Source organism: Alligator sinensis, unplaced genomic scaffold (genome assembly GCF_000455745.1).
Source record: "Alligator sinensis unplaced genomic scaffold, ASM45574v1 scaffold994_1, whole genome shotgun sequence".
NCBI lineage: Eukaryota > Metazoa > Chordata > Crocodylia > Alligatoridae > Alligator > Alligator sinensis.
Window position 1 is genome coordinate 206,894 of NW_005842488.1, and position 17,640 is coordinate 224,533.

At 46.3% G+C, this 17,640-nt stretch overlaps 1 protein-coding gene across 1 annotated transcript in view; it reads left to right on the top strand.

Annotated features, from left to right (window-relative positions):
* LOC102368221 (CUB and sushi domain-containing protein 1) overlaps positions 1–17,640 on the top strand; it is a gene marked incomplete at its 5' end in the record, with an annotated part of 292,700 nt that overhangs the window by 205,824 nt on the left and 69,236 nt on the right. Inside the window, 6 exons of the mRNA XM_014523449.2 lie at positions 1,593–1,770; positions 3,660–3,805; positions 10,800–10,880; positions 12,218–12,331; positions 14,070–14,258; positions 15,177–15,323. Of these exons, the coding sequence (XP_014378935.1) occupies positions 1,593–1,770; positions 3,660–3,805; positions 10,800–10,880; positions 12,218–12,331; positions 14,070–14,258; positions 15,177–15,323 (855 nt within the window). The remainder of the gene's footprint in view (positions 1–1,592; positions 1,771–3,659; positions 3,806–10,799; positions 10,881–12,217; positions 12,332–14,069; positions 14,259–15,176; positions 15,324–17,640) is intronic.

The window sequence follows — 17,640 nt, forward strand, 5'->3', positions numbered from 1 at the left end:
CAGGGGGTCAGGCTAGATGATCTGTTCAGGTCCCTCCTGACCCTAGCTACTATGAAACTATAAGAATTCAGCCCAAAAGGTGCGAGAGTTAGAGTCACTGAGGGTCTCCACAGGGCCCGTCAGACTGCAAAGTACAACAACACTGCTCCAAGCAAACTTGGGAAGATTTCTGTACAGAAATCTGCCATCCTGGAGAAACCCCATGGGTCAAACCTGCCTGGGAGTCCGAAAGCCTCAGCTCCATCACTAGCTCTATCAATGATCTGCTGTGCAAGCAGGTCACATCAGGTTTCTGTGGAGCAATTTTCCCGTCCATACTTGGTTGAACTCTTCTGTGTAGCTTGCAAAATCCACACAATGCAATGAAGGGCCAATATCAGTATGCTCATCCTAGTAAAACTGAAGTCACACAAGTAGCTGTAGTAAAGCACTCCAGGACCCTGGATGCATACTCTGGTTGATAGCACATGCTAAAGCCCATGCCAGTGTATCTTCACTTTTATTGTCACATGAGCTAGCTAGACTAAACCGCCACAGGTCTGCTGGTGTGTGCAATACCCATACCTTCATTCTGTTACATAGGCAATACCTCATGCGCCTGATCAGCATATAGCACTACAGGACCCTGACTCCAGTTAGCGAATACAAAGTATAAATATATATGTGGGTAAGTCCTGTCTCTTTTATTAGACCAACTAAAATAGTTGGAAAAATTCTGCTTTGCAAGCTTTCAGATACAAACACTCTTCTTCAGGCAGAGGATGCATCTGCAGTTGTTTTGTGCTCTTCTTGGATTTCCTATTTCCCATATATCCTTGCTTCAAGATCCACTCTGTGAAACACCAGCTACCCTGCCACATTCATGCTGGCCAAGGTCATGCCATACTTCCGTTTGGATAAATACTTGGGGTTGATCAAATCAGGAGCGGGGTGCTTTTTCATGGGTTAATGCTCCTGGTGAACCCAAGCCCATGCTTCAGTGCGTGGGGTATGTTTTTTGGCATACATGGCTGTCAGCCGTGTACAGGAAGCCTCCGGCTGTCTCTGCATGGTTCTGAAGCACTGAGCAGGGCTTGTTACAACACGGCTGAGTTGAAAACTCAGGTACCCCATGTCCCTGTAGTTCCCACTTGTCTTGGGTCAAGCCCTCAATGGCTTCAGATCCAAACATAATGATAGTTTCTGCCTCGTCTGTCTGACCTGCCTCTTGATCATAATGTGTATGAGATGAGACCAGTCACTTGTGCTCACACGATGCTTCTTCATTCCCATCAGATCATTCGTGTGACCAGAAGCAGTGATGCTGCTGGGGAAGTTGACTTCAGACTGTAACTTTGTCTTGAGTCCTCTGTGCTAGCTGGAGCTCTGGTTAGGCAGCTGGCTTAGCCTCTGATCAGGGGCCTGAATGATCTTCTGGAGTTAAGGAGCAGAGGAACATTGATGGATTTGGGAGCGAGCTGCAGACTCCAGCTGAAGGGATCAAGGCTGTGGAAGGAAAGGGAGGAATAACAGCTTGGGAAGGGGTGGGATGAGATGTTATAGGCAGGACTTTTTTTAACCGGACTGTGTTTCTCTTTGTTACTGATGTCTAGTCCCCTGCGGAGGAAACATCACCACGCAGAATGGCACCGTCTACTCCCCGGGGTTCCCCAACCAATACCCCAACTCCCAGGATTGCACCTGGATCCTGACAGTCCCTGTAGGATATGGGATACACCTCAACTTCACCCTGCTGCAAACAGAGCCTTACAATGACTTCATCACTGTCTGGTGAGTGCATCAGGAGACAGCGTGATAGCAACCTATATTTCTGCCTCGGTGCTTAACATTGGGTATTTAGACCTTGTCAGTGGTCCAATATACATGGCTTAGAGTTAAGCACATGCTTAAGAGCTAATACTAGATGAAGCAGCAAACACAGATCTGTAGGGAACGAGGCATTTGAAAGCGGAGAGGAAGGTTGCTTTTGGACAGACAGGTTTTGAAATGGAGCTAGGCTTGGGATCTTTCATGTTAATGATCCTGTCGGTATCTGATCGGCTCTTTATCTAGAAGACCGTGAACTGCATTATAGGAATGGGCGAGGTGATCTGAGAGATTGTCTCCAAGCTAAGCTTCAGTGGTACTCTTTTGCAAAGCAGGTTACAGTTCCAGGGACATGCCAGCAAAGGGAATGAAACAGTGAGTAAATTGGTCTTCCAGGGGACGTGTTGGAAGCTGATGATTTGGGACTGGAAACGGATTTATAGGCAGGTCCTCAGTTGATGTCAATTGGCCCATAGCTCCATGGACTTCAAATTCTCCCTGCCCCCTTTCCATAGACGTCAGTGAAGTTCAAAGAGCTGGCATCTGAAGAATGATGAATAGGCTGTTGTCCCAATCCTGACTGAATAGCGATGCCTCACATCCCCTCTCAGATCTGTCTTAGTGCTAATTCTGCAATCATCAGCTACTAAAAATAAAAGAGATTGACCTTCTTCCAGTGCCTGGTTAAACAAATGCAAGCCCCACTGAGGATCTGCGAAGTCTGGCTTGCCTAAAGGCTGGGTCTCTTTTGGGGGGAAAAAACCAAAAGACAGCATTGTAGCCTGTGTCTGGACACGGTAAGACTACAGGTCCTTCTTCCTCCTGCTGGATTTTCTCTTGTGTCTGTCCCTCCGTCTCTGAAACACTGCAGAAAGGAATAAGAAAACATGATTTAGGGAGCCTTGGAGGCTTTACAGAGGAGACTGTACGAACGGTAAAATGGGGTCTTTATCTCCAGCTGAATTTAACTGAAACGAATCTTGCTCAAGCTAGCAAAATAGGAATTGCCTTTCACTTCTGATTTCTCCAACATTCATGTTTTAGGGGCTAGTTTATTCCTTTGCCGAATGGCTTTATTGTACTAGATAGATATTGTTTGGTAAAAAACGTTGGTAAATCTTTGACATTTGCAGATGTCCTCTTTGGCTTTTGCTTTGTCATCAGATATCAGTAGCTCCACAATCCCAACTAAAATCATAGAGCACCTTTGTTGGTAGCTTAGTACCATCTCAGGTGCAGAGAGCCTGATTCAAACCCAAAGGTGCTTTCTAAACTGGTCGAGCCTCTGAGAGCCCAGTTCTCAGCTGACGTTAATGGTCTTAACTCAGCCAAAGACAGCAGAGCCCCATTGATGGACATTTGGGCCAAGAGTACTGCAGGGTGGGGTCTTCATTTCCTTTATGGAGATGGAAGGATAAGTCATGCATGGCATGGGAATAACCTAGTTGCATTGCTCCAGCAAGGAGGATGCTAGAAACAATTTTGTTTAAAGAGCTTTGGGCTAAATGTGAGATGAAATTTTCAGCTCAGCACCCAACCCAGAGCTCTTGGGGAAAATCTGGGCTTAGTTTTCCATGTGCAGACTCCTCTATTTAAAAAAAACAACAAGTCACTGGTTCGATCTACAAATGCATGGGTCCACCCTACCTGGGAAGACTTCACTTGTACCATGATGGAGGTAAAGCTGGCCACCCAGAATGGCTGTTCCAGGGGGGTTTAGGGCCATGGTGATGAAAACAATGCTAGGTGGGGGGTAAATGCATCTGCATGCAAAGTGCTAGTCTCTATTTGGAATAACAGGAAGAGAAGTGTCTTGTCATTGCAGTCTTCCATTTCTTTCTTGCATTTTTTAGGGATGGGCCACAGCAAACAGCCCCACAGCTGGGCGTGTTCACTGGAAACTCAGCAAAGAAATCCACCCAAAGCTCCTCCAATCAGATCCTGATGAAATTCCACAGCGATGCAGCCAACGGTGGAATATTTGCCATCTATTTCTACGGTCTGTATATCTCTGCGACCACCCCGTGCTTTAGTGCAGCAGCATTGCAGGGTATGGAAAGGGTGCGGCCTAGTTGTGATGGACCAAGAAGAGAAGTAATGCTCATGGAAGGGGGATGTATTTGGAGGTGGGCTAGAGGGTGTGGGGGGAGAGAGGGAATACAAGGCTCTGCACACGCCATGCTGAAATAGAGGTATATCTGCAATGCCTCGGTAATTTGACCACCGCCCAAAAGCCTGCAAACAGGCAGCCGTGATAATCCCAGGGCATGTCTCACAGCACTTGGCAATTTCCATGTTGGGTAAACCCATTTTGCTGTGAAAAACTCCCCCTCCCTGCTGTTTCAGCTTGGATACGGTATCATTCGTCCAATCCCATGCTAAACTGGTTGGCTAGTCTTGCTGTTTTCCATCAGCCGCCTCCACGCTCCAGCCCAGAGGTGGCTTCATTTCTCCAGCGAGCAAAATGATTCTTGTAAATCCCTAAATTATTTGGGGATTCATTGGTATGAGCACAGCACACGCTAGGGGAATGCTAGGTATTACATTGTAATGAGAGAGTTTTCTCTCCATCGCTAAACAAGAGTCCGACTTGAAATTGGATTAGCTAACAAGTTCCTGTGGAAGTACTTGGGATTTCAGAAAGTGCAAATGGAGACCTCCTCCTGCTGCAGTAATTCACATGTAACAGGTTCAACAAAGTCTACCATCAATTATGTGCCAGTCTGCGTGGTGTGGTGTTCTGTAGCTTACGTTCAGTTATGAAAAGGCCAGTAATATAGGGCAAGTCGAGGTTTAAAGAATGTCTGCTTGGCTTGCAAAAGAGTTGTTATTAAAACACTGGAAGGTGTATGTGTTGTGTGTGTGTCTATATATATATATAGAGAGAGAGAGAGAGAGAGAGAGAGAGACACACACACACACACACACCCATGAATGCACAACTGTGTGTATAACAGGCAAAAATAAATTCAGTTTAGGAAAATTGACACGGAAAGGTACAGTACAAAAATCCTTCTGTAGCTCAGTCGATGCTTCCTTTGGTGAGAATTAGACAGTAGGGTTAATGTCCACCAGCATATAGCTATACTCTCCAATTTTGGTCCCACTTCATATCGAAGTTCCTTTTATAAGTGATTTAAAACAGGCCGATAAGTAATCACTAGATGTTACTGGCACGAATGTCTGTGCATAAGCACCTCAGCAGAAGGTACAATAGGTAGCTGTAAGTCACAGCTGCTTCTCTTTTTGGACTATGCGGCAATTTAACCATCTGGGCAAGCATCTATTAGTTAGCCTTGTTAGCCCCTTTGTAAAATATTTTCTGTAAATGTGATGATCTGCTCAGGTCCCTTCGACCCTACCGACTATGAAACCCATAATTAACAGTGTACCTGGAAACGCCATTGTTTAAAGCAGGTAGAAGAGGGCAGCAAAACTTTAAGTTATTTTACTGAAATTCAAAATTTCAGTGAAAAGTCGTCATTTTAAAAGAAATAACATGTCAGAAAGTGTGATGCCATCTGTTGGTTAACTTTCAGTTGTGGTGGTTTCAAATGTGTATCCCGTTAGTATGGACCATAAAAGATCAAGGAAATTAGCAACTAAGAGATCCATATTCTCAAATTTAATCTTTTTATCCTTTACCCTTTTCAACCTTGGGCACCTCCCTTTTGCCACTGCTGTAGCTTAACCCTTATCCTGAGCAGCTGATGCTGAGTGTTTCAAGGACAAATGCCAGTTGTTTCAGCCCCCCACATCACTCTGTACCAAAGGGTAGCCTTCACTTGGAGGGCAAGAATGACCCTCATTTTAGAGACAGGAGTCAAAAGACCTCTGTTTTTCCAAGCTCAGACAGTCTTTCTCTGAAACAAAAGACCGCTACTACCATTCCTCCTCCTCTTACTATTACTACTAATACTAGTGCTACTACTGCTGCCCAGCCACAATTCTGCACTGGTACTAAATACATATATATACATAAGCCTGATTATCAGAGACCTCTAGGGTCGTTTGTACATGCACTCACTCTTTTCTAAACCATATTAACTGATTCGCATCCCACAGTTTGAATTAAGGAGACAATCATTGACCATCAGCCCCTTAACAGACCCAATTTGCAGCTTCTGTGTATGGGCTTCTGTGCTTAGCACTTGTGGTTGGAAGTAATTAGGGGTGCTTACAAATGTGTGGGAACAAAAACCAGTGCTTTGCTTTTAGCTCAGGGTACCCCCATGCCAAACAATGCATGCCCAGAAGAGGAGTCGCATCAATTTGACCCGGTTTGCCCGGTGTCTGTATAGCTTACACACTTCAGCGGGACTTTTTGGCTGTTTTATCTAAAAAGCCCCACTGAGGTGTGCAAGAACCGCTGAAGTGCACAAGCCATATGGACGCTGGGGAGTCAGGTCAAACTGATGTGATTCCTCTTCTGGTAATGTACTATTTTGGGGTTTTTTCCCATGTCTGTCAGCACCCTAGGAAGTGATAATAAGCTTGTTTAAGCACTGCTGCATTGGTACAGACCTACTGCCCATTATCTAAAGTGCTGTTCCAGAAGCCTTAATGGGTAGAGTTGACCTGAGCTTTGATGACCATGAGCTAACATGTTGGGAGGGATGCGGTGGATGGCAAGGGAGCTCAGACCAGGACTGTGCTTGGGCAGGGCTGGGGACTTAGGATACTGATGCATAGTCATGGTGAGGTGTTGTTTGCACATTTGACTATGCAAAGGTGTTACTTATGCCTGATAGCCTCTGTTGTGTCGCAGAAACCCAACTGAGTTTCCCTTGCGGGGACTTATATTTGCAATGCTTATCTGCTAAGTTTCTAAGGATGTTTTTTTCTTAAAAGCAACACCTTGCAGACATGTTAATTAATAACGTTTAAATGGCCTATTTTGAACTGCCCTAGTCCACATTAATTTGAATCCTCATTAGTTCATTCAGACTGGAGCCAGTTTTAATTTGGATTACAGACATCCACGTGTATATAACGACAGCTGTAGTCCAGATTAAAATGTAATGTCTGTCAATGGCCTGGGAGACCACTGGTTGACTTCAGCTGGTATTACAGTTACACACGTCCTTCTGGAAAATCGGACTCAACGTGACCTGTGTGTTCTCCGTGCACACAAGCGGGGATGATCAGGTTTGGGGTCACATTTTGCTCTGCTCCAGTTCACTCTGACACAGGGCTAGTCTTCTACCAGTGTAGATCTGCAGTCAGTCCCTTGAGTGCCAATGCCTTTGTCTTGGATCTACATCCGTGCAAGTGAAATCAGAATGGTTTTGCCTGGTGTGTGCTCCAATCTGGGGCACACGAGGCATCCCAGCAAAGCCACAGGAATTGTGAACCAACAGCATCTGCTTAAAAGAACTACTCTGAAGGGACATATCCTGTTTCAAAAAGAGAAAGGAGGGGAAAGAGAAAGAGTGGACACACTCCAGGAGCCCTAAAAGGCAGTTAATCCTGGTGCAACGTCCTTGGTTTTCCCATTATGAAACAGGTGGCAGCGTGGTTTCCTGTGTGGACGTACTGGGGAAGGGTATTGTTGCTACAGAAATTCTTGGTGGGTCTCTGTGGTGCTCCAGGGACAAAGACCCTGCTTCATCTTGGTGCAAACAAATCAAGGTGCTTTCGAAGGCAGCTTTATTGGCACCCTGCTATCCAGATGCTGAAACCATCTTAATCATAGCCCTGCATTGAAATATGGCCCATTTAAGGAACAGAGAGTAATGCTCCAAATGCTGGGTTATCTCTCCACTTAAATAGATGCTGTCAAGCACTTTTTAAATAGCATTTAATTCTTTTTTTTTTTTTCCTACACTGTCAAACAGCCATATAAACGCTTGCAAATGATATTTTTCTCCCTACCAAAATGGCTCTTTTTGCTATTTTGGCTTTTCACTGGTTTTCTTATTTCAGAGTAAAAGGGATTAATTCACTGCTGCAGTCTCCAAGCCACTTTGTAGTTGTCTGGCCAGAAAGAGCTCGGGTGGGATGGGGAATTATTTGTATTCCAGCAACACCTGGAAGTCCCAGCTGAGATCAGGGCTCTGTTATTCTGGGAGTGTGCAAAGACAGTATCGGAGGGACCCCTCTCCCCAAATGCTTGCAGCCCCTATATAGAGAAGGCAAAGGTTGCAATAGGAAATGGAGATGAAGAGACTTGCCAAAGACATCCAGCAGGCCAGTGGCACAGAAAGGGGCCTTGTTCTCATGCTGTGGCTATTTTGCTCTTTCTGAAAACTGGGAATCTTTAAGGAGGGTCACGGTGGGATCCTCAAGGTGGATTCCCATCTCACTGCCAAGGGCCCATTCTGCCACTAATCTTGGAGGTCTTTCTGTCAGCCGGTGGCTTTGGCCATTGAAGCAGAGGTCAGGTGCACATTCACAGACCTTTGCTTTTTTTTTCGGAGGCCTTCCCACCCTTTGTTTTCTGTCAGGCATAAAGGAAGCATCTTCTCTACATCTAGGGGCAAAGCATACAAGTGAAGGAACATAAGGGGTCTTAAAGCATCTGCTTATCTCTGAGAGCCGGGGAAAAAAACCCGAGTTAACAGGTAATTCCCTTGCATTTCCTTCCCTTCTCTCCCCCCTGGTCCAGCGTGACCGAGAAAGCATGGTGGGAGGAGTGACAGGTTTGCCTGTTAAACTGGCCCAGATCCCTGCAATATGCCTTCTCCTCTCGCTCATTAGTTCATCCTCTCATTGTGCTGTTGCAATAGGTTGCAAAGAATTTGTATGGAAGCTGTCTCACAAAATTACAGGCCTGACAGTCCCCTATGATCTCCTCTGCTTGAATTTAGCTCATTACGCTATTGCTGGTTTTTAATTTTGCTAACGTAGGGCCATATGCAGCCTTTAGCCTGTGCACCAGTTGAAAAAGAAAAATCACCCCTTTCATCCAAGTCTTCCTAAGCACTTTATAAATATTTATCAGCAGTGCTAGTCTCCACCTCCCTGGTGAAATAGGACACAGCTATTTTGCCCCCCGCCACCTCCACTTTATAGACGGGGAAATGGGAGCACAGAGACGTGTGGTAAGATTTCACATATAGACATTTGAAGCTAAGCTCCTGAATTCATATTTAAATATTTAATTAAATTATTCAAACAACAAAAAAAAGTCTCCGGAGCGTCATTACAGCCAGCCCTGCTGTTGCACATAAAGTTTGAATTAGTGAGATTTAACACTAATGCAGATGACCAGTGTCTGGGATTAATAGGCTGAAATACATTGCTGAGAGATTTACACTTATCCTGGGTTAGGAGAGTGTAGGGGTGCAGATTCAGAGCAGAGCTGAGCAACGCACAGTAAATGCTTTCATTGAATATTCATTCAAAACTAGATGGGTGCCTTCACCACGCTCACCGTCCCTGCGAGTTTTCTCTAAGCAGCAGCGGCAGAAATCTTTCACCCTCATCGGCTTCTGTATTGCAGATTTGTTTTATTGAATTGTCTGGATTTTTACATATAGTTAATTTTAGGCTGGCTGGTGGATGGCAAAATTTGCTCTTGGCCCAGTGTTTGGTCAGGTGAGTGGGACACATGGTGGCGTTTCTGTTCCCTGGTTGGAGGAGGTGTGTCTTACGTGTGTCCACACAGCACCGGCGGAGGACTGTATAATTGAACAAATCGCTCCAAATCCGCTCTGTGGTTTTACATCAGGTACAGATAGGCGACTGACATCCGTTTCATTGTAAATTGCAAATTCGATGGAATTTGAAATTCAAACTGCCCGCACCCCAGGAATTATTTGCAGAAGAAACTAATGAATAATTCCAAGTTAAAAATAAACAAGTGGGGTTTTCAACCTCCGTTCCAGGATAAGAACAGGCAGCAAAAAATGCAGTGCCTGAATAATAATTCATCGAGAATTATTGACTTGGCTTCAGAGCAATCTAAGGCTTCCCTCTTGCAGGATTGACCTAATTCCCATGAGATTGCCTCGAACCTTCTACTGAGTTTCGCAAAATCTATGCACCGCGTTCGCATCGCAGCATGCGTCACGCAAGCAAACATCGGTTGCTGCTCTCTGCCTGTCGAATGGGGATGACCCTGACTGGGCACACAAGGGCTCTGCATGCTGATTACAGACTTGCTTCCCAATGGCTTTGGATTCTGGAAAGCTTGCAGTCTGCTACAGATGGGATCCTATGCAAACCAAAGCCACTCAGGAAGAAAGCAAATAGCAGCAGCCCAGCTAGGGAGGGTTCCTTGCTGTCCTCCTTCCAAGGCTTCTCCCATCATGGTTATACAGTGTGTGCTGTCCATGGTGGGAGCACAACACACTTCCCAGGAACCCATTTTGCAAAATCAGATGAGGGAGGGATTGAGATTTCCTTGTCCTCACCTGTACTTTTCCAGCCTCCAGGTATGCTGGTGTCCATTAGCTATCTCAGTGCTCGCCCTGGCACTGATAGGGGCTGGCCCCGGCTGAAATAATGCAAGTTGCTTGATTGGCAGCTGGATCATACTGTTTCTATACTGGGGGCAGAAAGGCACAAAACTGACCGTCAACTGGTACAGATGGTTTCTCTCATAAAGCATGAGAAGTAACATCATTCCTATCCCTGGGGCTACCAAGGAAGAGGAAGGATGGTCTAGTGGCTATAGCCCTACCCAAGCGCTTGGCAGACGTGTGTTCAGTCCCCTAGCCCACGATAGACTTCTTGCATGACCTCAGCCGAGTCGCTTCATTTCCATATCTCTGATCTCACCCTGAAAAACGGAGTTAACAGCCCTTTCCTAAGTCACTGAGATATTGTGAGGTGCCCAGATATTATAGTAACTAGGGCAGAGCATGATTTCTGGACTCCCCTCTCACTCCCTCTCAATTCTCAGAGCAGTGGCAATTTATTTTCGGGAGATGGATTCTTGCAAAACATTGAGCTGTTATTAGGCTTGTACGTGCCTTGTCCGTAAAAGGCTCATCTCCCATTGGAAGCAATTTCATGCACTGACATCTGCTGTTCTTTCCTTTTTTCAGCCTATCAGCTCTCCAGGTGCCATCCTCCAACCATTGTTCCCAATGCTGAAATCATCACGGCGAATGAAGAATTTAACATAGGTAGCATCTTCCAACCTGCTCTTTCACCCTCCACCCGCACAAGCTAGGCGGCATCAATGCATCAGTGCTCCCTGGAGACGGGTCCCTTGTTTCCAATGTCGTGCGATTCAGAAGAGCCTGTTAAAGCATCTAATTATGCTGTTTCATATGATTTGCTGTGGGGAGGCTTGACCCTCTTGGGTGCCTGGCTTCTGCCCTGAATGAGATGGATTTGATAGTTCTTGGAATTTCTATCCTTTTTGGTATAGCTGCAAGGGCTCATTTGTAAAAGGCCAAGTCTTGGTTAGAAGCTCACAGAGCTATTTGCCAGAGGTGTAGCAGCACAAATCTGCACCCGGGGCAGGCCCGGGGCAGTGCTGTCTGCTGTAGGGTCAAGTCAGTCACTGCTGGGGTCATGGGTGTTTCTACGCTCCCCCCTTAGTTACGCCACTGCCATTTGCCTCTGCAATATCCTGAAGCTTTAAGATATTTGAGGCATTTAGGATAATACACTGTGTGGAAGGTGGAGACTTTTTGTTTTTTGAAGTCCTTTTCTCTCCTGTGCCCTGAGCTCTTTGCATTTTCTGTTCTGCCCAGCGCTGCACCTGCTTTGAAAGCCTGGCTGCAATCAGAAAAGCAGCCACAGTAAAAAAGCCACTGGTCTCACAACATCTGCTTCCCCTGGCCCAGATCCTCCACTGGAAACAACATAACCCCATCAAAATCAGTGGAGGGGAACACCAGTTTAATGCCAGCTTGAGAATATAGTCCATGGGTTTCATATACTTTTCCCTCCCAATATTCCCACATAATTTATCCATCTGTAATCCTGCATGTTATCCCCATAATGTTAAGGAGGAGTGAGCTGGATTGGTGTCTGGTGTGTGCATCACGGATGCCCACCCCAGGGTTTATGGTGGTACATGAGAAGCAGAAGGAAGCCAGGAGCGTGTGGCATTGGCTTTTTGAAAGGCCATGACATCTCTGGGCAGGTGTTCAGCGTGGTTGAAATTCAGCCTCATACAGAGGGTATATAATATCGCTTCCCTCCTTAAAACCATGGCCTAGGATGGTGCAGAAGGAAGACAGAAGTGATGCTGAATAGGGGCAAATGTCAGCCTCGTGGATTTATATTTCCACAGCATAAAATAGCTGGATTGTGCAGCTCTTGCACGGAGACCCCAGCAGTCCACACATGTGAGCCAGCTCCTATAATAGCAGAGGGAAGACCTTGGGTCACTCAAGGACTAGAGCCCAAATGCAGCACTGTCCCCTGTGCACAGCGGTGCATTTACTCCTTCGTAAGCCAAGCCTTCTCCTTAGCTGAGACTTTGTGCCTTTCTGCTTTTCTTCCTCAGGTGACATTGTGAGATACAGGTGTCTCCCTGGCTTTACTCTGGTTGGAAATGAAATCCTGACCTGCAAGCTAGGCACTCACCTCCAGTTCGAAGGTCCTCCACCCACCTGTGAAGGTCAGTGGCTTCCGACACATCAGCAAAGACTTTCTCCCTGGGCTGCAGGGAATGGGTGTCCTCTGGGGGTGCGGTCTCTGTCCACTTCCCACTTTGGGCTGGTTATAATCAAAATATATATCTTTGGGCTGATGCAGACTGCAAAATCTCATAAATGCTATGGGAAATCCTCCGTCACTGGTTTCCATCAGCCTCCGCAACTTCATGGAGTGATACGGGCGCTCAGCACTGACCGAACATATTTGTCTGACATTGGAGACACGCTCGGAGGCTGCAGTTCAGGAAAGCACTTGAGCGCTGTCCTGAACAGCAGCCAGGATACCACCTTTGCAGGCACTTCTTGACATCGGCATCTGGCTGCACAACCCAAGCATCCTCATGCTAGGAGAGAAGAAGGCCTCTCTGACCGTTGGCCGGTGATATGTGAACAGTGGCAGCAAAGAGGAGCTGACGGCAGCAACGGGGAATCCTCCTGAGGGCCGAACCTGTGAACGACGGGTTCCTTATTAGTGTATCACAAGGGAGGAAAAAAAATGCCCTGAGCATGGTGCATTGCACAGCTCCCCCTTGACGAAGCATCTCAGAGATGCCTCCACGCTACAATGTTATTTTCTTTATCTTGCTGATGTCTATTGACGGGTTTCCTTTTTTTTCATTCCAGCTGTGATTATCTCATCTTCTTTCTCCCCCATCTGAACATTTTGACATATAATGGGAGATTTTTCTACAGCTCTATTCTCTCTCTGGGATAGGGTGAGCTGAAGGAGAGAACAGGAGGTCATTCAATTATTTACTAGTGGTTGTTAGCCCTGAGGGTAAGGAGACTGCTTAAATTACATCTGGTCACCAATTTCTGGATGTCAAAAAATCACTGAAGGGATTAAGGATTCGGAAAGAATACACTGTTCTTCTGGCTGACACTGGCTTTTTTCTTTAATCTCCGTTCAGTACTCTCTGTGGTTTAAGACGCAATCTCTGGATGGATGGATAGATAGATGACTAAATATCCTCTCAAGCAATGCTTTTCTGCTTAGTTTTTTCAAGCTCTCTTTCTTGGATTAGATTTGGGGGGGGTGTTTTGTTTTTTGTTTTTAAACCCAGGGTCTACAGATGTTTCAGCTGTATTAAGATGGGGTATGGTCTCACAATTTCTCCAAAATTCAGGGCTCCTGGCTTCTAATCCCCCTTCTACCACCAGCTCAACAAGTGTTGTCTATGTCTCACTTGGCCGCTCTGTAAAATAGGCATAATAAAGTTTGCTTGGTCACAGGAGGGGTGTTGTGATGGGAACAATTACACCAAGCTTCAAATCCTCAAGTGAAAGGTCCCTTGTGTAACGAGGGCTTAATCCAATCCTACGTTACTCCACTTTCATGCTGGTGCAACTCCATTGACTTTGACAGTCGTCGGATCAGAGTGACACAGATGTGCGTCTGGGCACATCTGGCTTCCTCCAAATCTGAATGTTGCTGAGCACTGTGCTAAAACCAGCCCTCTTCCTTAGGAGCTGAGGTCCAACTGAGACCTGGACGTTTCAGAGGAGCCCAAGGAAATGAGGTGCTCCAGTCCGAGTGAAAGATAGTTGAACCCAGAAGCTTCAGTCCCATTTTGAAGACCTCCCCATTAATTCCCCTCACCTATTTTTGAAAGGCTTGGCCTTGGCTCCTTGTGATTGCTTCCACCTGGCACTGGAAAGGAGGCCTTATCTTCTGTGCCCTCTTGTTTCTATGTCTTTTAGTCCACTGCCCGATGAACGAGGTTTTGACAGACTCCACCGGTGTGATCCTCAGCCAAAGCTTCCTGGGAAGTTACCCGCATTTCCAGACCTGTTCCTGGGTGGTCAAAGTGGAGCCCGGATACAACATCTCCCTGATCATCGAGTATTTCCTAAGCGAGAAGCAGTATGATGAGTTTGAGATCTTTGACGGTAATGACTCACTCTGGCAATGTCTTTTGAGGTTTAGGAAGGGGGGTGGATACAAGGGGAGTAGTAGGAAGGAGCGTGGTCCTTCATGTGTTCCCATAATCCTGCATTGAATTTTTTCCACCGCAGTGCCCATAGCCCTCTGCCGTGCCTCAGGAAATCTCTCCCTAAGGGCGACTGTGCTTACTTAGCACAGTAGTCCATCAAGAAGCTAGTGGTTGGGTTTGATTTCCTGGGGGAGGGAAGAACAGTGATTTGATTGGGGTGGGGGGACTTTCTATGTGGGGAAGGGGAGCAGTTAAAGGAGGTCTTAAAGAGAAGAGTGGTGTGGGGCAAGGATGCTGGGGGGAGATCGATTGAGAGGAGACATGAAATTATTCCAAACCAGTCCAAGGCTGCAGCCCTGCACCGTATGCTAGGCAGATCTGCTCCCCCTGTTAGGAGCCAATATTTGGGTTCTCAAGAGTATCCTAGCTGGGTGACTTTTTTCAGGGATCACAGAAATGCAACCTTAACCCACAACGCTGTACTCACTGTGCCTGCAACTCCGTGCAACCCACCCTACACCAGACAGTGCTTCTCAGGAGCGGTGAGGCCCTGGCCCTCTTGCATTTGACTCCACTACGGCCAGAATTTCGCATCAAGGCTCTGGCTCGCATACCTGGAGCAGCAGTGATGTGCGTTTTGCAGAGGGGATGCAGAACCAGGAGTCATGCTGACTTCAGAGGGATCACTGAACTGAGTCCCCCTCTGCCTGCGTCTCTGGGCATCTCCAAGGGGTGTTTAGATGTTTTATGCCATGGGTCAAAATGTATCTGGCTTCAGGTGCCAGTGTGTCAGACAAGGAGTGACCTCCGTGGAGTGGGAGGGTCGTTGCTGTGGACCAACCCTAACTTTCAGCTTTCCAATCCTTTCATAAAGGTCCGTCTGGCCAGAGTGCACTGCTGCTATCTCTAAGTGGGAATTACTCTGCTCCTCTGATGGTCACCAGTACTGGAAATAGAGTCTACCTCCGCTGGTCCTCCGACCATGCCTACAACAGAAAGGGCTTTAAAATCCGCTACTCCGGTGAGTACTGAGAAGAAGCCAGAAATAACCACCTATCTGGTCCCTTGACTGCCTCCCTTCCCTTGCTTTTAATAGTTAAGTCAGGGGTTGGTGACCTACCCCCATAGACCACATCAGGGGCTTCGGCACCTCTCGTGCCTGGGAGCTTTGTCAGTGTTCAGCAGCGAGAGGCTTTGCATGTACTGTGGTGCACCATGCCACGGCCAGAGATTTCAGCCCAAAGCTTGTCTCATTTTGAGTTCACTACACGAATCACAGAAGTTGGAGAAAAACAGGGTCTGTGTCTGGTTCCCAATGCAAAGTGGACTGTTTTGGCTGGGGTCTACCCAAGAAACATGGACTGTGCAGGAAAAAGGAGGGGACGCAAATTCAAGGCTCTCACACACGCCTAGAGGCCCCTTCTACACATTTACATATATTATACAATTAACCAGCTAATCGTGCAATAAATATAGACCGGCCACATGTGAAAAGTAAGACTGGCCACAAGTGCAAAGTAATAATCATCACACGATTAACTGGTTAATTGCGCAATAAATTTAGACCAGCCACACGCGCAAAATAATTATCGCATGATAAAAATGACTCTCCAGCTCTACAAAGAGCCAGCCAGCTATAATAATAGCACTCAAAAATGTGTCCCGACTCTATAGCTGGTTTTTATCTTGCTTGAATTTGAACGTGTAGCAGAGCCCACACAAATCCGCACGGTCAAAACGAGAAAAGGGTTGCACCGTCTTAAATGAAGTAAGGTAGGCTTTGCACAAATGGAAATCCTCCACTCGTGGAGGGGCCTGCCTAGCGTGTGTACTACTCAGGAGCTACTTAGTCACTATTTTATGGGCTTAAAACTAACTACTGCTAGTACTACTGAGTAGTAGTTGGATATTACTCAGGGTCTACTTAGTCACTCTTTTAAGGACTTAAGGTGAGCGTAAGCTTTTTGCTGACTTGCTGTGCAGGTGAATTTAACCTAAGGGAGCACTACCTGATGTACAGGACTAAACCATTGATTTATATGTCGAAGAAGTGATGTAGTCCCCAGAATAGTGCCCTGTCGACCTGAATTCAATTAAAAGTGGCTTGGATGCCATGTTATTAGTTTGTAGAATAGATTAGGTAGTATTGAGACACCTGGTGGTTAACACCGCAAGCATAAAACCTCTTAAAAACTGTTTGGTGCCTGAACAGTGACTTACATTACAGTGCTCAAAGTGCAATATTAGGGTCAAATTCTCTTCCCATTCAAGCTTGATGGGTGTTTTTGCCCGTGCTCTCAAAGGAACAAGGTCAGGATCTTAAGAGAGGAAGCTTTAATTACTCTTTTGGCATAAAACACTTACTGGATGCAGTGTGTTTGCTAAGAATTCCTAAACATTAATGAGTATTTTTCTGGAACTTAGCGAATTTTAATTAATGAAAGTCATAAAACCAGAGAGGGAGCTTGCAAGCATGCCATAAATAAGTAACAGCATTACTCAGTAAATGGATTAATTAATATTTCAGTACCAAAAATTACCCTGAATTTCCCAAGCCCAAGTGAAACCTGGAAGTTTTGCTTGTCTGGGGGTGGGGAGGCTGGAACTTTTCCCTTTAATTTCTATCCCTGATCTCCACTGAGGACTCACAAACCCAAAGCAGAGCTCCTTTGGGCTCATTGAGTTTTTCATCTGATTTGTCTCCAAATCCATTTCCAAATGGTGCATTTTGCTTATTTTCCCATATAAAGAGAAATCCTACGGGAATTGCTTCAGCCCCTGCAGCCCCTGGGTTGTAATCAGCAGGATTTTCAACACTTCAGAGTACTGCAAGGGATTTTTTTTTTAAATAGAAATTTTCTTTTATGAAGCCGCAATCTGGCCCCAGGTTTGATCATAGGGTTTGCGTGACCTACAGGCTGACAGTTCTTGCTCATAACAAAACCTGCAATCAGCTGAGTTTTAGATGCTTTCAGGTATTCAAGGCAATATCTCCCCGTCGCTGTCTCCACAGAGCTTTGGCAAGGCTCAGTCCTGAGTGGTGCTGAGAGCCCTCAATTCACAATGGCTTCAACAAGAATCCGGGGCGCCCAGAACCTCGCAGGACCAGGCCGTTCATTATTAGGGGCAGGCCGGGGAAGGTGGGACTGTTGCAAGAAACAGTACAGGAGAAGAAGCTATGTTGGTGCCTTGCTGCTCCCTTTGCTCTGTGGAAGAGTAGAGCCTGGACTCCGTTCTCCCGCCATGCCAGGCAGCAGAGCTAACCCTCTGCAAAAGGGAGAAGGCACCTGGCACAGACCAAGAGCAAATTATTCCCCACCCACCCACCCTTGCACAAG